The sequence below is a fragment of the Amblyomma maculatum genome, chromosome 2 (genome assembly GCF_055883805.1).
Source record: "Amblyomma maculatum isolate TAMU_Amacu chromosome 2, ASM5588380v1, whole genome shotgun sequence".
Lineage (NCBI taxonomy): Eukaryota > Metazoa > Arthropoda > Arachnida > Ixodida > Ixodidae > Amblyomma > Amblyomma maculatum.
Genome location: NC_139345.1, coordinates 107,843,251 through 107,860,667, shown reverse-complemented (window position 1 = coordinate 107,860,667; position 17,417 = coordinate 107,843,251). Strand labels below are relative to the sequence as shown.

At 47.9% G+C, this 17,417-nt stretch overlaps 1 protein-coding gene across 1 annotated transcript; it reads left to right on the top strand.

The window, feature by feature from the left end:
• The first annotated feature begins 9,515 nt into the window (after window positions 1–9,515).
• On the top strand, window positions 9,516–17,169 carry LOC146199510 (sulfotransferase 1C2-like). Its single transcript, XM_084595004.1, has 3 exons — window positions 9,516–9,737; window positions 15,237–15,290; window positions 16,106–17,169. The coding sequence occupies exons 2-3, from the start codon at window positions 15,276–15,278 to the stop codon at window positions 17,063–17,065; spliced, it is 975 nt and encodes a 324-aa protein (XP_084451130.1). The 5' UTR covers window positions 9,516–9,737; window positions 15,237–15,275; the 3' UTR covers window positions 17,066–17,169.
• Window positions 17,170–17,417: the final 248 nt, after the last annotated feature.

The window sequence follows — 17,417 nt, the reverse complement described above, 5'->3', positions numbered from 1 at the left end:
CCTCTGCAAACCAGGCGACTGTGCGGGTTGGTACTTATTCATCTCAAAAACCAGCCCAAAAGACGCTACAAAAGAACAGATGTAAACAATCTCTGTCTTATTGTTTGCTTCTTTTCTCGGGTTGCGTCTTTTCGGCTGGTTTTTGTGATGAATCTTTCCAAACGGCGCTCTTCAATCACTTTCAACACGCGGATGAAGCTCAGCTGTGCGTGGCCTTGAGCCTCTGCTGACAGCACAAGGCCCATAAAGCCTTCAGGACGAAGAAGTGTAGCCAATTGTGAGTAATCGCAGGCGTAAACTTCACTGGGGTAGCTATAGCGTGAAACCGTGTGATTTCCACGCCTTATCGCTTTCGTTTGGCATTCTGAGATAGTGAGTGGCTGGTTAATTGATGAATGGCGTGCGGTCGGAATGGGTGCGGTTAGACAAGGATAGGTTACAAGACTCAGATTTAAGCTTATAAGCTAATAAAGTATAGTATGGGTATTTACGCAGCGCAACGCAAAAATATGTTGTTGTGGCAATAGGATGTCAATAGAGAGAATGGGTGCCTCGTTTTCAGCTTGAACTCCATTACCGCTTCGCTATCGCCTTTTGTTCCGGTGCCAAGCCGACCTGCTTGTTATCACAGACAGGGGATCATCACCTCAGGGTCAGGTTTTCATATCTATAGACGTCAACAATTCCTAAGGTAATAAACGTACGCAGTGAGCCCTTGTAAGAGGAGCCCTAAGCCCTTGTACATAAGTGCGCCCTCTACCGGACGTAAGTACTGCCCTTGTCATGCATTCCGCCTTCATGTCTATTCGTTCCTCGGCCATGTTGAGAATTGTTTCCCAGCTTACGCTTTTTTGCTCGTATTCATCCGCCAACGCAAAGAAAAGAAGTTTCCATTCTTACATATATATGTAAGAATGGAAACATTTTTCCTTTATTGCACTTTCGGCGAATCGCCATCAGGGGTTCCAGACATGAGAGCTGCGTCAATTCTGCCGCTGTTGCCGATCGCCTCGCCCTTCTGTCGTCACATTAACGAGCTGATCCATAGTGTTGTTGTCTAATGAACCATTTTACCAATGGTTTTGACCCTGCTGAGGCTAGGATGCATAAGCGAATTAAGCAATTCAGACTTGACAACGGTGCGCTCTCCCTAGTAAGACACTCGTTGGGTGCTATGATTCCATGAGCGCTTTGAAAACATATTCTGGCGGCCCTCAGCGATGACGCTATGTAGGTTTTGCCAAAAACCCATTATCGCGTGAGAAGCTGTTTCTTTTGACCTGACTTCTACTCCAGTTTGGCGAAATACGTCGAATCTTGTCTGCTGTGTCGGCGCCACAAATGGAAATTCATTACCGCGGGCCTGCCAAAGACTTCCTTGCCCCGCCATGCCATTCGCAGTCGTTGGCATCGACTTACACGGCTCCCTTCCTTTGCCTGCACAAAGTAATCGCTGGATCGTCACCGCCGCTGACCGTCTAACGCGGCACACTGAGACCTTGTCCTGCCTAATGGCTCAGCGCCTGAATTCGCGAGCTTCTTTTTGCGAGCCCTCGTACTGCGCCATGGGGCCCCTCAAGTGTTTCTCAGTGACCGCGGCTGGACCCTCCACAGCGTGTGAAGCTGTGCTCGGCTGATCAGGCTTATTCGCACCTGAACAAGTCACGCAACGAAGCAAACAGCCCTCAGCGATGACGATGGGTATCTGTACAAGAGAGAAGGATTGGGATGAACCTGCATGTGCGCAGGTTATAATTAAAGACGAAGCGCCCGTTCGCAATATGCTATAGTTTTTGCTGTGCCCCGGCTATCTTACCTTGATATCATCACAACGTTCAAACGATGTATTTGGCGTCCTGAAAGAGCACTTTTTTCTGGTACACGCTCTTTGTTTACATATAAAAATGCCTGCACATTCTTTGTTTTTACTTATAAACAGTCTAAAATACACTTTTTATTGCATATAGCAATCTTCAGGAAGGATGCAGCCGAAGTCCTTTGATTTTCTTGTTTTTACTTATACACAGTCTAAAATACACTTTTTATTGCATATAGCAATCTTCAGGGAGGATGCAGCTGAAGTCCTTTGATTTTCTTGCGCTTTCGGGAAGCTCTACTTGAAATATACTGCTTGATTGTGCTTGTTTCATTTGTACGGTATAACTTTTAGAAAGACGTCGACACACCCCTTTTCGTAATATATAGACGCACTTTGGTCCACTATACAGCAGCTTCCGCTATCTTAAAGGCGCGCGCGCTTGTGTGTGTGTGTGTGTGTGTGTGTGTGTGTGTGTGTGTGTGTGTGTGTGTGTGTGTGTGTGTGTGTGTGTGTGTGTGTGTGTGTGTGTGTGTGTGTGTGTGTGTGTGTGTGTGTGTGTGTGTGTGTGTGCGTGTGCGTGTGCGTGTGCGTGTGCGTGTGCGTGTGTGTGTGTGTGTGTGTGTGTGTGTGTGTGTGTGTGTGTGTGTGTGTGTGTGTGTGTGCGAGAGAGAGAGAGAGAGAGAGATTGATGTTCGAAGCATAATGCCAGCACCTGATGCTTTCTATCGCATTTTAGGATGGCGACAATCATCCTTCCCCCTCCTTCTCTCTCTCTCGTTTTCTCTTGCCACCTTTCCTCTTCTTCCATCACTCTCTTTCCAGCCGCTGAGTTAACAAAACGGCGAACGCGAGTGCCAGTGGTGCATGTCGTTTTTGGCCGCGATTCACAGCAAAGTCGTCGTAAAGGGCGCGCAGGAAACTGCACAGTTGTACGGCTTTGTTAACCAGGAATGTAAAAACTTTCTTCACCTTGAGCGTCAGCTGCCGTTTGGCGACCCGCAGCGGTGTAAGTTTCAGCGCAAAGCCCTGGCTCAAGCCTGAAGTGTGCTGTATCGATTGGTTTGTTTCTACTTCCCGTAATATCCGACAACATTTACGCTGTTTTCAAAATGCAAGGCTAGCTGCGTCATATGTGCTTCTGAGGACTCTGCTTTTATTTCTTTTTTCATTTGTGTTGTCGCTAGATTCATTTCAAGTGGAATTATTTAGCAGACTGCGGCACAGTAGCGCCATCCACGGCAGCAACCCTCACTTCTGCGAATGTCAAATTCTTTCCAACCCAAATACACCAGCGCGCTGATCAACAACTGCTGCTTGTGAACACAAATTGTGCTGATCTTGTTCGTTAATTGTTTAATAGATACTGGCGCAAGCGCTGGAGAAAATGATAAAGACAAGCCAAAACGAAGTGCTTCGGCTCGAAAAGTCTCGGATATTGTTGCTGGGCGCTAAGCCCCTCCCTGCAGGCTCCGTCTTTGACGCACCGTATGCACGGCATAAAGTTTCTTTTTCAATTTTTATGCCCGGTTTTTAATACACATATTGAAGTTAGACCTCTTGATGGGCATCTCGTTTTGATTGTTATCACTTTAGTAAATTCCAACGTGCATGATTTATGCAATAGAACGCCTAGTGCAGCTTCTGTCACTGATTTTCAAAGTCGATTCCGGGGATTACTGGGAAAATGCGTGGAATGGTATAACCTTACACTTGCGTTCATTTCTTGAGTCTGTTTCAACTCGTGAACCAGTCAACTAACTACTTAACTATATGGGTGATTCTAGGAAAGGATTTTCCGAAGGCAGAGAGGCTTCAGTCTCCAGAAGATATATAGTATCCGTATGGGGACCCTTCACACGAGAGTAGTTAACAATAGACGCCGCTTATAGACCAACACCGTGTTTACAAACAAAGGGGGCGCTCGCGACGCCGCAGGAGTCTGGGGGTGAAAAGCAGGCTTAGCACCCATCTTAGCAAAAGTTTTCCAAGCAGTTTTCTCATTTCACGGGGCACCTGATATGTCGTTTCAGTTCTTTTTTTTTTTTTTTTTTTTTTTTTTTTACAGAACTATGAACATCCTAGCTAGACCAGGTTGTGAAATCATGAAATGTCATTTAAGATGCAAAGTATGCTTAAAACACCGCGAAAGGTACCGAGATGTGAGTTGGGAGGGCGACCCCCAGAAACACAAGTGAGCACAACGCGACACTTCTCTCGTCTTGCAGAGCACCACAAGAGGTGGCCGGTCGTTAAACGTTGGCGAGAGTTTCGAAGAAATGTACAACAAAGTATGCTACGTCATAGTGAGGGCAATCTATTTTTAAAACACTGCTAAAATTTTTGCGTTGTGAAGCCGTATAGGGAGCTTGCATGAAGAGATGCATGTTGGGTAATCCGCCATGATGATGTCACTGTCAGCAGGCGGCGGGCAGCGCAGCCGGGCTTAATTCAGCAAATGCCTTGTCGCTTTCGGCGGTCCACCGAGCAAACACGCGGCATTTCGCGCGCTTCTCTTACGTGCGTGCAATTGTCGACAGATTCCTGAGAAACGTACGCGTCGACGCTGGGCCCGAAAAATCGGGCGCGCTATGAAGAAATGCAAAGCTGTGCGACGCGGACCTGTTCAAGCTACGCACGAACGAGTGACTGCCCTATGCGTCTGGACTTGGCCGCCCGTCGACATCGCCGACATTTACGATTTTTAGTTCTGGAGAGTAGTTTGATGCTTGCCCAGATTAGCGTCGATCTCGCGTCTGTTGGCCCATGCGTGCCATTCGCGTCAGCGTCGCTAGAGGGATCCTTTGCCTTATCGCACTCGTGCGAGAAGGCGGTCTAGCATAACTCACGATGTGCCCCGTGAAGGTAATAATGTAAACACCCATTGAGAAAATTCCACGTGGTATTTCTTCAGAAGAAGGAACTGCTTGCCTTGTTTCCGCAAGTCACGTTGTCTTGACTGATCATAGCAAACCTACAAGCCAGCATTAAACATCTCTCTAGGTCATGCGAATAGGTCACGTGAAAACTGATAAGTCAGAGACTTGGCCTGTCGCTTAGATTGACAGTTCTTCCTTACACAGTACATTTTACAACAGCGAAAAGAGTGGACTGGAGGGCAAAGCTTTCGAACAGCTATATTAGTGCATGATTCGGCTACTGCGCGCGTTTGTGCATACCTCTGATGGCAAGGTCTTTCTCAACTTGACTGGGCATTTCAGTGGAAATGGTGATGGCACAGACACAAGCAAAGAAAGAGCTGTTTCAAGCCATTTACAGGGTCACATTTTTTTTTTTTTTTTTTTTTTTTTGGGGGGGGGGGGGGGGGGGGTCTTCTATTAGTTGGTGTATGGAAGCGGAAACAAGACCGACGTCGCCAAGATCACGTTACGACGAGGGAAATGGTATGATTATGTCTACTAATTGGGTCCACGATAATGTAAATAATGCCTAAATCGGAAACTAATATAAACACGATTCAGAGGTCTGGAAACGTATCGGTGAACTACGAAGATCGTATGCGAAGTACACTAGGCGCATAAACATGACGAAGACAAGTTCACTTGTCGAAACGTTTGCTCGACCTGCGAACTGAGACCTCAACCCTTGTTCAGACCTCTTTCATAATGTGTAGCCATCTTCTTCCTCTTGTTCTACCCTGGATCGTAAACATGACAGCGGCACATAACGGAAATGGTATAGGGCTATGCATTCAAGGAAACTGGCGACCAGAATTCGTGCCCTCGTCGTGTACACTGAAGCGAAAAGATGGCGATGGCGAAGCATGCCGCGCTCGTTAGGGGAAAAGAGGAGGAGGAGGAGGAGGAGGAAGGGGGTGGTCCCATCTCCTCCTTGTGACAGTGACCATGGTCTCAAAATGGGTCCTCTTTGCAGGAAAAAAAATCAAAAGTAGTATTTTTTAAGTTACCTTCAGTGACACAAGGTGACAGAACGAGGATATTTTTTGGGCTGAAATATCTATAAAAAGAAAAATTGACAGAAAATTAGGAGGAAAGAAATATACAGAAATAACTAAGAACGTAATGCACAGCAACACAGAATTTGGTCACATAATAATAACCACATGTACGCACTTAATCTGGTTTTACAAATTCTACATTAAATGAAACTTTTTAAAGCGTATGTGGAACTAGATTAAGAGAGTACTCATGAACGCAACAAGCATAATATTGCCGCGAAACCTTCAAAACAGTATTTGTTGTTTTTTAACAGCCGCCGGCATACAGGCTTATCACTCTGATTCTGGACCGCGTATCAGTTTCGTAATCTTTGTTTGTTAATGCTCGATGTCGCGAGTCACACCTTTATCAGTTTTGTTGTAGCGCAAGATGCACCGAGATCTGTCTCGAAGGTTCCGGCCACTTGGGTGTCTTTCCACAATGTTCCAACCCGTGCTGGTAGCTGTTTGCGACGTTATCTAGATTGTTCTGTGCAGCCTTTAAATTGAGCGTTGCCGAGTGTGACGAGCATTCTTTGTTCGACGATCGACGAGCACGTCTGTTTCTATCGCCGCCGCCGAGTTGCCTAGTTCTTTTGCGGGCGCAAGTCAGCCCAAATAAAGAGTTTCTTTAGTGCAATCATCGACCTTTCATTTGTGTCGTCGACCTCGTCACCGTGACAATATCATATCGGCAGTTCGGTCTAACTTTAAGCTTTAACCGCATGGGACTAAAACTCGCGGTCACAAGGCACAGCGCAGTGAGCTAGCTGAGAGTCGCCAAAGCAATGCCGCTCATCGCGTCGCTCAGGTTTAGGTTTGTAAAAAAGCTTCGCTCATCGCACGGAAGCATCTCGCTAGACTAACAAATCGCAGAAGGCTTTTGTGGGTGCGCAACTTCCGTTCGGGCTTCCTTTTTTTCTTTTTCCAGTGAAGTTTGTTTTCGTTGCATGGTTTCAGCGAAGAACCTGTAGACGCCATATGACGCCATATCTGAGGCTTACATATGGGAGCCTCGCGATGGTCCAGTAAACAGTAAAAACATGGTAGGAATAAAGGACAATAAAAGCTGCTGTGGCTATAGGTATTGTTAATTATTATCGGAAGGAGCCGGAGAAAGTCCCTTCTTGTAAGTCTCAGTTTGGCCCCACTGTGCTGTGCCCCTAAACGCGACGGGAGAATTTTCATCTGCACCTTTATCGTATTTCGCGCTGTTTCATCTGAAAAGCAGGGTACTTGCATAAATATATCACCCTGATGTCCCATCGCCCCGTACGGGTGCGTAAGCGGCAACGATAGGTGACTGGTGATTTTTTTTTTTTATTGCACAATAAAGAAGGGCGTAAAACCCCGAGTGGGGGTGCACATACTATAGGTGGTGTCCCTAGTCCGTGACCCCATTGGTCGAAGTCGCCGTCCTGGCTCTCCGGAGCTTTGGCTTGGAGGTCTGAGCAGTCAAGCAAAGCCGCCACTCAGTCCTCTTGTGTAGGGTTGGGGTTTAGGGTTAAGGTTGAATTTTGCGGGCAGGCCCGTGCCACGTGGTATGTATCTGCTGCGTCGCAACTGTGCTCGCGCCTGCCGATGACCATGCATGGTCAAAGCGTTCCATAATAGCCGGGCATGATGTCATCGTGTTTGTGGAAAGTCTCAGGAGCCCGCGTTCGTTCTTCTTACCAAGCTCCATAGCGGGCGTAGGATATCGGCGATTTCTATCTTTATAACAACCCAGAATTTCTCCAAATCTGATGAGGAGTTGACCCTTATTCTGATCCGTGGAATCTGCGGGAGGTATTCGGGAAATGAGTGCTCGGGCAGCCATATTCGCGGCCTCATTTTCCCATAGACCCTGATGACCAGGAATCCAGACAACATATGCTTTGTTGAAGGATATGATTTCTCCATGCTCGAGCGCAGTATTCTTTCTGCCAGGGGAGTGCGGCCTCGTAGTGACGGCACTCCCATCGCGAGTCCGTAATAATATGTTTGGAAGAAGGGTTGGAAGCAGTCAGGGCAATGACCACTTCCTCCGCCTGTGTTGAGCCAGCATCTTTGAAGGATAGCCCGCCCACCTGTCGGTGTTGGTGAACTACTTGTAACGTATCCGAGACAGCAGATCACGCGAGACAGCGAAGAGAAAGACGAAGTGAAGCCTGCCGCCTGGTTAACATATGGGAACTAGTCTGAACCAGCGTCTACAATCACCACCGCCTACCGCCCTACCGCCCTGAATAACACTTAAGAGCTGGTCTGAACTACTGTCTTCAATCACCCCATACCGACATGAACGTCAAATGAACACCGCACATACTGTTTGGTGCGGTGTTACTCATGCTGTTTGGGCCAGCAATGACCACGTAATATATGCCGTCTTTTCTGCCATAATGGTGCTCGAGGGCACGCGTCCGCGCTTCGTCCCTCTTCTCCATGCATGTTGGTGGGGAGAGGACTAATGCGGTGCGGCATCATAGTTCAGGTACCCGCACTCTCTCCTGTATATACGTACAGTGGGCCACTTTCTTAAAAGTATCGCGCGATCGTCGATTTCTCAGAAAGCGGTGCCGAGGCGAAGCAGATCAGAAATCGGGAGAGAGCGTGCAATAACGCGCACAGACTATAATACTGGAGTTCTCGTTTCTCCTGCTCGCGACGACAATTTGGACAAGGACTGCGTTTTGGGTGCAAGCATTTGGCCGATCCGGAGGGAGTGATATTGGAGATTGCAGATGCCGTGATGCAAGGCTCCACGCCTGTTCTAATTTGTGCTGATAGGGCCGTCAGCTCCAGGTTGAGTTTAGCTTTACGGAAAGGTGCAACTGCATTTTCTGTGCTTGTCGACGACAATTGGATTTAAAAATTAGAAAAGGCACTTAGCAATGGTGCCTTAAAAGCTTGGGCACTGGAAAGCTATATGCAAGATAACCCCATAACAGTCAGACGAAACATAATCCAAACTTCATGCACGCCCATATGCACACATAGGGGGCCTTTAATATTGCGGATACGTACTAGAGTAGAGCCGAACAACCACTGTGCACGTGCAGTGGCTAAAGCTCCTTAATGAACTTCATTGAGAGGCTTTAGCATTAAGGGGGGCAGGGGGAGCAAGGGGAAGCTACTCGGCGTGAGCAGGAGGTGTCCTGTAAACTGGTATAGGTCTACGCTAGTACGCATCCATTGAACTAAATATCTCAAGCAAGTATGCTCCCGTTGTACATACAGGAAACGAAGCCTACTTCCGCATGTTTCGTGTGTTGAGACTGTGTTCACTTAGGAGGAATAAGTTTCTGCGTCGTTATGAGCAGCAATCGATCCCTCTCAAGTCTCATTTTCCAGGTTTGGAATGCTGCTGAACTTCTGATTCCGGCAAGCTCTATAGCCCCATATCCAATGTTGCTGTTCATCTACGATTCGATAATAAACGAATCGACGAATGTACAGTAATTCCAAGTGTTGAATGGGTGCACTCATTACTACGTCTGCGTAATGTTATGCAAAGCACGTACTATCCCCCTTTTCCCAAAATCCGGCTCCCAGTCCGTTGAATCCGCTTCTGCTCAGAGCACACCTACTCGGCGTAACAAACTGTGCTTGCGAAATCCGCGCGGAAAACGTCGCATTCTCTGTGCACTACCAGCTTCCTCCTTGGACAATCTGTGAGGAACGTCACAAATAACGTCACGGGACGCGTAGCAGAGCAAAGAGGGGCGTCGACAGCGGCGGCCTTGACTGCAATACACTCGATTCTCGTCGCTGTACAAGGTCGCGAGAGGCGGCAGTAGATGGCGTATCTTCGCTGCGGCAATTGAACGTACACACGTAACCTACTCGCGAGTCAGACTGCACTGTCTGTATTTTTTTATCCAGCGTGTTTGACGCTGCATCCGCCTCCGTCGGTCGCTCCCTCCACGCAACGCCGTCCTCCACAGGGCTCGTGTAAAAGAACCACCGCTCGTCTGCTCCAAGGTTTGGAACTTTTCTCTTTCCGGTTACATTGAACAGTAGGCCGTAGCGTGGCCATAAATGTCAGCTGCTGCGCTTGCCCTATAATTTATCATTATTATTGTTCTCTCGTCCACTCGTCCACTGTATCTGTAAAAGGTGTGGCGTCGACCAGTACAATGGTCATGCTTCCTCAGAGAGTGGCCTGTTGGAATAACTAGGTGCATGCACACCATTTGTGGGGTTTAACGTCCCAAAGCGACTCAGGCTATGAGAGACGCCGTAGTGGAATCGACCACCAAGGGTTCTTGAACGTGCGCAGCACACGGGCGCCTAGTTTTTCGCCTCCATCGAAAAGCGGCAGCCGCGGCCGGGATGCGACTTCACATCCTTGAGCACAGCAGTCGAGCGCCGCAGCGGCGCAGAGTTCGTGTTGTCCGCTCTCCCTTCGTCCCTGCGCTTTCGCGCTAGTGCTGTGTCTTCTGAATCTATAGACATCATATGGCCCAGATTGTTGCCTTGTATGAAATAAAACAATGGTCAACAAAGGCACAGACAAGGGAGAATGGTGGTCAATGGTTGACAATGGTAAATATTTGCGAGTGTAATTATCGATTTTATGCTGCAGCCTGTTGTCTGAAAGTTGTGGTAGTTGTACCCTTGGAAGTAGTTAACAAACATGTCGTCTTCCTTCAGAACATGAGAGTGTGTGAGTGCGTTTGCAAATTGTGCTCTGGCCTGATACTTAAAAGTTAAATCCCAGGGAGGGACATTTAGAGATTAAATACACGAATACTAAACCATGTACTTAAATTACTGTATGTATGGCAGAAAATTGCTCGAAGAAGACGTCATGAGACTCACTTTGACAGGAAAAAATATGTTTCATGTAGAAAAATGTGTCAGAGTTCATTAAGCGCTTTTAATGCCTTTTTTTATGATTCGTTCTTAAAGAAACCGAGTCTGATAAGGACTGGTTATCAAGAGCAGCCCACGCATAAAACCAAAGCGTAAAAGAACTATGGTAGTCAAAGCGGCGAAACGTTTCTGGAAAAAACAAAGAACTGCATCTACTTAATACCTAACAAAACTAATACGAGTTTTTCGAAATCGGTGGAAAACGGAGCCGATGAAAATGACTATAAATACGTGTGGTACAGCAGCGGCAAGATACTAACGTGGAAGTAGAAGGCGCTTCAGAAATCGCTGTTTGAGATGTAAGCGATCTCTACAAGCTTGTGTGAGGTTCCAGTGAGTAATCGGATTTTTTTTTTCCACGCGTGTGCGAGAAGGATTAACATTTCGCACATCCCAAGTCAAGTTTTGGACATATTTCCTAACAAATTTTTAAACCTACTTGTTCGACAATTCACAGAATCTTTTAAGTGTCTCCGTTTAAATGCACAGTCGGCGAGAGATAAGCAATCAAATTAAACAACTTAATGTACCATTCGCAGTTATATTTATCTCTAGAACCCTGTTTATAGGTTACTCAGTTCTTCTTCTTCTTGAAAACGACAAAATGTCTTTTCAATCCGCAGCTTAAGCCGCGGTGGTGGTATTTTCATGCTGTTCAAGAAAAGGTTGACACAAACCTTTCCACGGTTTTTTTACTGAACCTGGTCCGTACGTTCGCAAAAGAGAGCCTTTGTTTTATGCTACCATCCACCGCAGAATTCTGTGCTAATATTTCTTTTTTACTTTTCTTGAGTTTGTTTTCTCATGTTCGTGACATAGCCTGAGCGCGACGCTTGTGTGTGGAGACGATAGTAACAACGTGTTGCCATCGCTTCGTGAATGATTGTCTTTTTCTCAAAGTGAATCAGTTTCTAAATGTCTTCAATCCACCGACACGTGCCACAAATAGTTCAAAATCGTTATTGGATGTATTTATTACGAATATGAACGTCCGGAGCGTGAAAATTGCGAGGATGCTTAATCTTCGCCTTAGGAGTAAGCGCAATAGCGCCTTTAACACCGCCTTTTTTCGTATACAGCACATACAGTCGTGCGGTCGAAAAAGCATCATCGTCGACGTTGTTGTTGTTGTGGCTGTAGTAAGAAGGAAAAGAAAATACACGGGTCGGTTATTGGCTCTGTACACCTGCGCTGCCTCGTGCAGAGAGGGGAGAAAATAGAAAATATACAAAGAAAAAGAAGAGGGACAGAGAAAGACTCGCGTCGTAACAGCCGTCGTCCGTCACCGCCGCGGCTTGGTGGCTGATGCTCCTGGCCCTATACGGAGCTGGGACTGATAGGTTCCCGCCGTTTGCGGCGGCGGGGGCCGGCCTGCCACCGGCGGTTTTACCTGTTGTAGGGCATCATTGCACCGGCAGTTATACCTGTTATAGGCCGTCATTGCACCAATGACGACTTACAACAGGTACAACCGCCGGTGGCAGGCCGGCCTCCACCGCAAACGGGGACAACCTACCAGTCCGAGCCCCGTAGGGCCAGGAGCAGCCACCGAGCCATCCCCCGCCCATCTTGTCGCCATCGCTGTTTGCAGTGGGGTCGGTCTTCACCGGTGGTTGTACCTATTGTAGGCCGTCATTTCAGTTCCAGCCTCGTAGGGCCAGGAGCGGCCACCGAGCCATCCCACGTCCATTTTGTCGCCATCGCCGTTTGCGGCGGGGCCAGTCTGCCACCAGCGGTTGTACCTGTTCTAGGCCGTCATTGCAGTTCCAGCGCTCTAGGGCCAGGAGCAGCCACCGAGCCATCCCCCTCCCATCTTGTCGCTGTTGTTGTGGCTGTAGGAAGAAAAGAAAATGCACGGGCCTACTACTGGCTCTGTAGCCGAGCCACCTGCGCTGCCTCGTGCAGAGAGGGGAGAAAATAGAAAATATACAAAGAAAAAGAAGAGGGACAGAGAAAGACTCATGTCGTAACAGCCGTCGTCCGTCACCGAAGCGGTGGCGGGTGAAATGACGGCCTACATCAAGTAAAAATTCAGTGGCAGGCTAGCCCCCGCCGCAAGCGACAGTGACCTACCTGTCCCAGCCCCATCAGGACCAGGAGCAGTCACCCTAAATCCCATCGTGTCGCCATCGCCGTAATCTAGTTTTGAAACAAAAAACGTGCACGCGATTTCATATCAAAATTGAGACGCAACCGTTCTTTGTGCAGCATTCCGCTTCAAATTTAGCATCCATCTGCTAGTCAAGTTGGAGGTTAGTTTGCTACAGGAATTCGAACCAACGACCTATGTACCTCCAATTGTATGTCGTTCATTATGAGCCCAAATGTCCTTTGAAAACGTGAATCCGCATTCCTTTCGCTATTATCCCGACGAACCAAAGACGCCCGACTACTGTGCCGGAGTTCCCGGGTTCGATCCCGACCGCAGGCGGCTGCATTTCGATGGAGGCTAAACGAAGAGGCGTCCGTGTGCTGTGCGATGTCAGTGCGCGTTAAAGATCACCGGGTAGTCGAAATTAATCCGGAGCCCTCCATTGTATCTCCTCCTTCTCTCTTTCCACTTTCAATGCCACCTTCCACCCTTCCGATCGAGGCGGCTGCGTGTCGGGTCTGCTACTGGTTCTGTAGCTGAGCCACCTTCGCTGCCTCGTGCGCACGTTAAAGATCCCCGGGATAGCTCTTCTTTCTTTCCACTTTCACTCCCACCTTCCTCCCTTTCCTTACGACGTGGTTGAGGTGTCCACAGAAAACAATTGTGAGATAGTTACCGCGTCTTTCCCAAATTAATCAATCAATTCCCTTACGGCGCGGTTCAGGTATCCACAGAGCACGTGTGACAGATACCGCGCCTTTCTTTTCCGGTGAACCAATTATTATAACTAAAGAGAGCGAAGAAACCATTATTTAGCCGGATAGTTATATAGGGCCGAGTTACATTGCCCTACTAGATGGCCAGCAGGTCAAGCCTATTGGCGACCTCATAGGCGCGCTTTGAGGATCCGGTGCCCGGGTCCGAGCTGCGCAGCAGGGTCCCAGTCACCTGGATGCAGGATTTCTCATAATTCTGGAGGTGGGGGGTCCTCCTTACATCTCCAGAGTTTATGGTTGAGGGTAGCTCTCTCATCGCACAGTGTGCAATCAGGAGAAAATGGGCTGGGGAAAATATGTGAGAGAACTACCGAGTTTGAAAAGGAGTTTGTTTGGAGTCTCCTCCAGGTAACCGCTTCTGCGGGGGCAGAAACTTCCTTCGCTCAAGGCGGAAGTGGTGGGTTAGGTCGTGAAATGATATCAGGTTATCCTTGACTGTCCCGACTCCCTAGAGCGGAGGTAGTCACCGGCCGGCCGACTAAACCTCGGGCTGTCTGATGAGCCACCTCGTTTCCAGGATTGCCAGAATGTGCCGGTACCCAAATGAATTCAATGTCCCTATCTGGGAGGGAATCTTATTAAGAATATTTAGAGTAGATTGTGCAATTATACCTGGGGCGAAATTGTGTATGGCAGTCTTGGAGTCGCTGATGATAATATCTGCCTCTGAATTTGTAATGGCTAAAGCGATGGCTGCCTCCTCAGCCATTGCGGATGTGCGTACACAGTTTGAGGCCGAGAGGGCTGTGGCGTGTGTTCCCGTAACCCCTGCCACTGCAAATGCTCTTTTTGGAACTGCATACACAGCCGCATCAACATAGATAACACCCGGTTGGTGCTTATGAGTCTTATAAAGAGCAAGGGCCCTGGCCATCCTCCTACCCTCGTGGTGTATAGGATGCATGTTTTTGGGAAGACTTAATGGTGAGCCGCTTCCTAATTGGTGTATAGATATCTCGGTTCGTCTATTTCTGGCTCTGAATTTGTGTCCAGTGCGGCGAGGATTGGTTTGGTTTGGTAAAACTTTATTTCCCACAGTAGGGGTCCTGCTTCTGCCTGTTTTAGTTTTGTCAGTGGACGGCGGTAAGTGAAGGAATGGAGAGAAAGAGAGAAACAACTTTATTTGCCCCAGATGTTGTGAAATAGGGCAGGTGGGTCCTGTGTGGCCCCCAGGTGGGGGCGACATCCTGGACCCACGAAATAGGTGCAAGTTGTGCGTTCTTGTCTGGCTTGGTGAGGAGTCGGTTCCAGCTTTCCGCAGAAAGAGCTGTCAGGAGGGCCCTTCGGGACTGGTTATTTTCGCATCCCCAGAGGATGTGCGCCTGAGTGGCAGGTTCTCCGTTGTTGAAATTTGGTTATGCAGGGTCGTATTCCCCGTTAGTAATTAGTGATAGCCTGGAGTGTCTAAAAATTGTGTCTGTAATCTGCGGAGCAGGGTGGCTTGTGCTCGGTCGAGGTCGGGGTTTGCCCCGCAGCAGCTATCTAGGATCGATGCAATCGTTGCGGTGCCCCATTTTTATCGACATACCTGAGTCGCTGTTGCTCACGACTGTACGTGCCTTTTGCTTATTGTCTCGTGTTTAGTGCAACATCGTGCATTACGTCATCAATTGCATTTGATTTATTTGTCAGTTCAAGCACCTTCGTTCAGATTTTTAATTCGTTATATATAGCTCTACCATTGACGATCTGGCACAAATCGCTTCACTAACCGGCTGTTCTCATCATCTAACGCAGGTACCCAAGGACAAGACTCGAGGTCGTGGTCCATACATCATGACATCTTCGGAGGTTCGTATGCACTTGTATCTGTCACATGAGTGTTTCCCATACTTTCCTTAACAGTGCCGCAACTTGCTGCAATAAATTGATGGTCGAACAGTCAATTCTGACCATTCAACACTGCTGTGATGTTTGAAGGCGGTTGGTCCTGGGAATCAGCAAGTTCAAGTTGGCAATCTTAAAAGCAGTGTAAAATGCAGGAATTAGGGTGATATGCAAGTAATGTCAAGAATCGATGAATTTCGCGGACCGCGACTTGTGAGCAGCCACACAAGCTGAGCTTCTGTGGCTGCTGTCCGTTTCTAACAAAGCCAGCAGTGTGCATAACCGGGATCATATAATGGGAAGCGCACAGCATAACAGTTTTGGAGTGCATGATGTAAGCAACTGTTGGTGCGTCTGAGGGCTACTCTCTTCAACCAGCTTTTGAGAAGCAGATCTACAGGGTCGGCGCTTTACCTAGCCATTGCCACACAGTTTTTTCCACATGATCTCTGAAAGGATTGTGCAAAGACTGCAATATTCGATTATAACCGTCAAGTCCCTGTTTTATTCTTACATAGTTACATGATTTAGAGCAAAGACGGGAAGAATGGATTCTTGTTAACTCAAAACAAAGGTTACAAGTCAGGCCTCAACGTTCGCTACAGGTCTGAGGTATATCCCTCAACCCTCGGTTCAGTTTGTTTTACATAGTCATGGCCTGTAAAGTCAGTGGTACGTAGTACGAAACCCATTTTGGGTCTTGACAAAATACACGCGGCTGCAAATCAGCCTCATATTCTCGCTGTCTCTTATGCTGGATTTATTTGGTTTTACCTCAGGCGTGCAAGTCCGGCCTGCCGCTTGACCACGCATTTCGGGACGTGGATGGACTCTACCTCAACTACGGCTACCCGGAACAGAATGTGCGCTCTGCTTTGTCCTACAAACCGCTAGGCGGCGACGTCTTCGTGGCGAGCTACCCGAAGTGCGGCACCACGTGGATGCAGCACATTGTGTACAGCATCTATCGCGACGGCGTACCTCCAGGAAACATCCTGGAATTTATGAGCATGACTCCTTTTCTGGAATTCATGGGAGCCGACGCTGCGCGTACTATGCCACGGCCTGGCGCCATCAAGACCCACTTGCCTTTCAACAAGGTTCCTTACTCGGATAAGGCGAAGTACATCTACGTCATTCGCAACCCGTACGACTGTTGCGTTTCGCTGTACTACCATATGCGGGATTTCCCTCCACAGTTACTTCAAGATGGCATGTTCGACCAGTTATTTGACATGTTCGTTGAAGGAAAGGTGGACTACGGCGACTACTTCGACCACCTCTTGTCATGGTACAAACATCGCGATGACAGCAACGTTTTATTCCTGACATACGAAGGTCTCAAGAAGGATACCCGTGGTAGTGTCATCAAGATCGCCGACTTTTTAGACAAGAAGTATAGTGACAATCTGAGACAGAATATTGAACTTTTTGACAAGATTATCAACGCCGTAAGCTTAGAATCTATGAAAAAGATTTATTCAGAGATCAACAACTGGAGTAAGGACTTGGGCAGCATACCCATGGAGGCGATTCCGGAAGCTATGAAGCCTGTAATGGCATCCCTGGGGGAGATGTTCAAGAAGCCAATCACAGGAGAGTTCGTGCGTAAAGGTATCGTGGGAGATTGGAAGAACCACTTTTCGTCGGAGCAGATCGCTTGGATGAAAGAGCGGATCGCGCTCAAGACCACTGACAGTGACGTCATGAAGCTTTGGGAGGACACTGACATACCTTGAACCTCAGTGGGCGATCGTTACGCGAAATAACGAAACAGGTAATGACTTCTTCTTTGCTTCTGTTAGTTAAGCGTTGCCAAATAAATGAATGTGGACTAGAAAAATTGCACTTCCACTTCAGAAATGTTTGAGAGCCCTGGAGTGTCATGACAACTAGGTCGAATTCTAGGCCGAAGTGCACATGTGTAGTCAGCCATGAAGATTTTCCGAGCACTGTTCCGCTTTACGAAGGCGTCATGCTCGCTCGCGCCTTAGGGCATGATAGGGCAGCAAGGATGCTGATCTACTGCACAGTAGCAAGTTTATTAGTAGAGGTCGCTGGTGCGCCTGTAAAACACCGTCGACGTTGCTG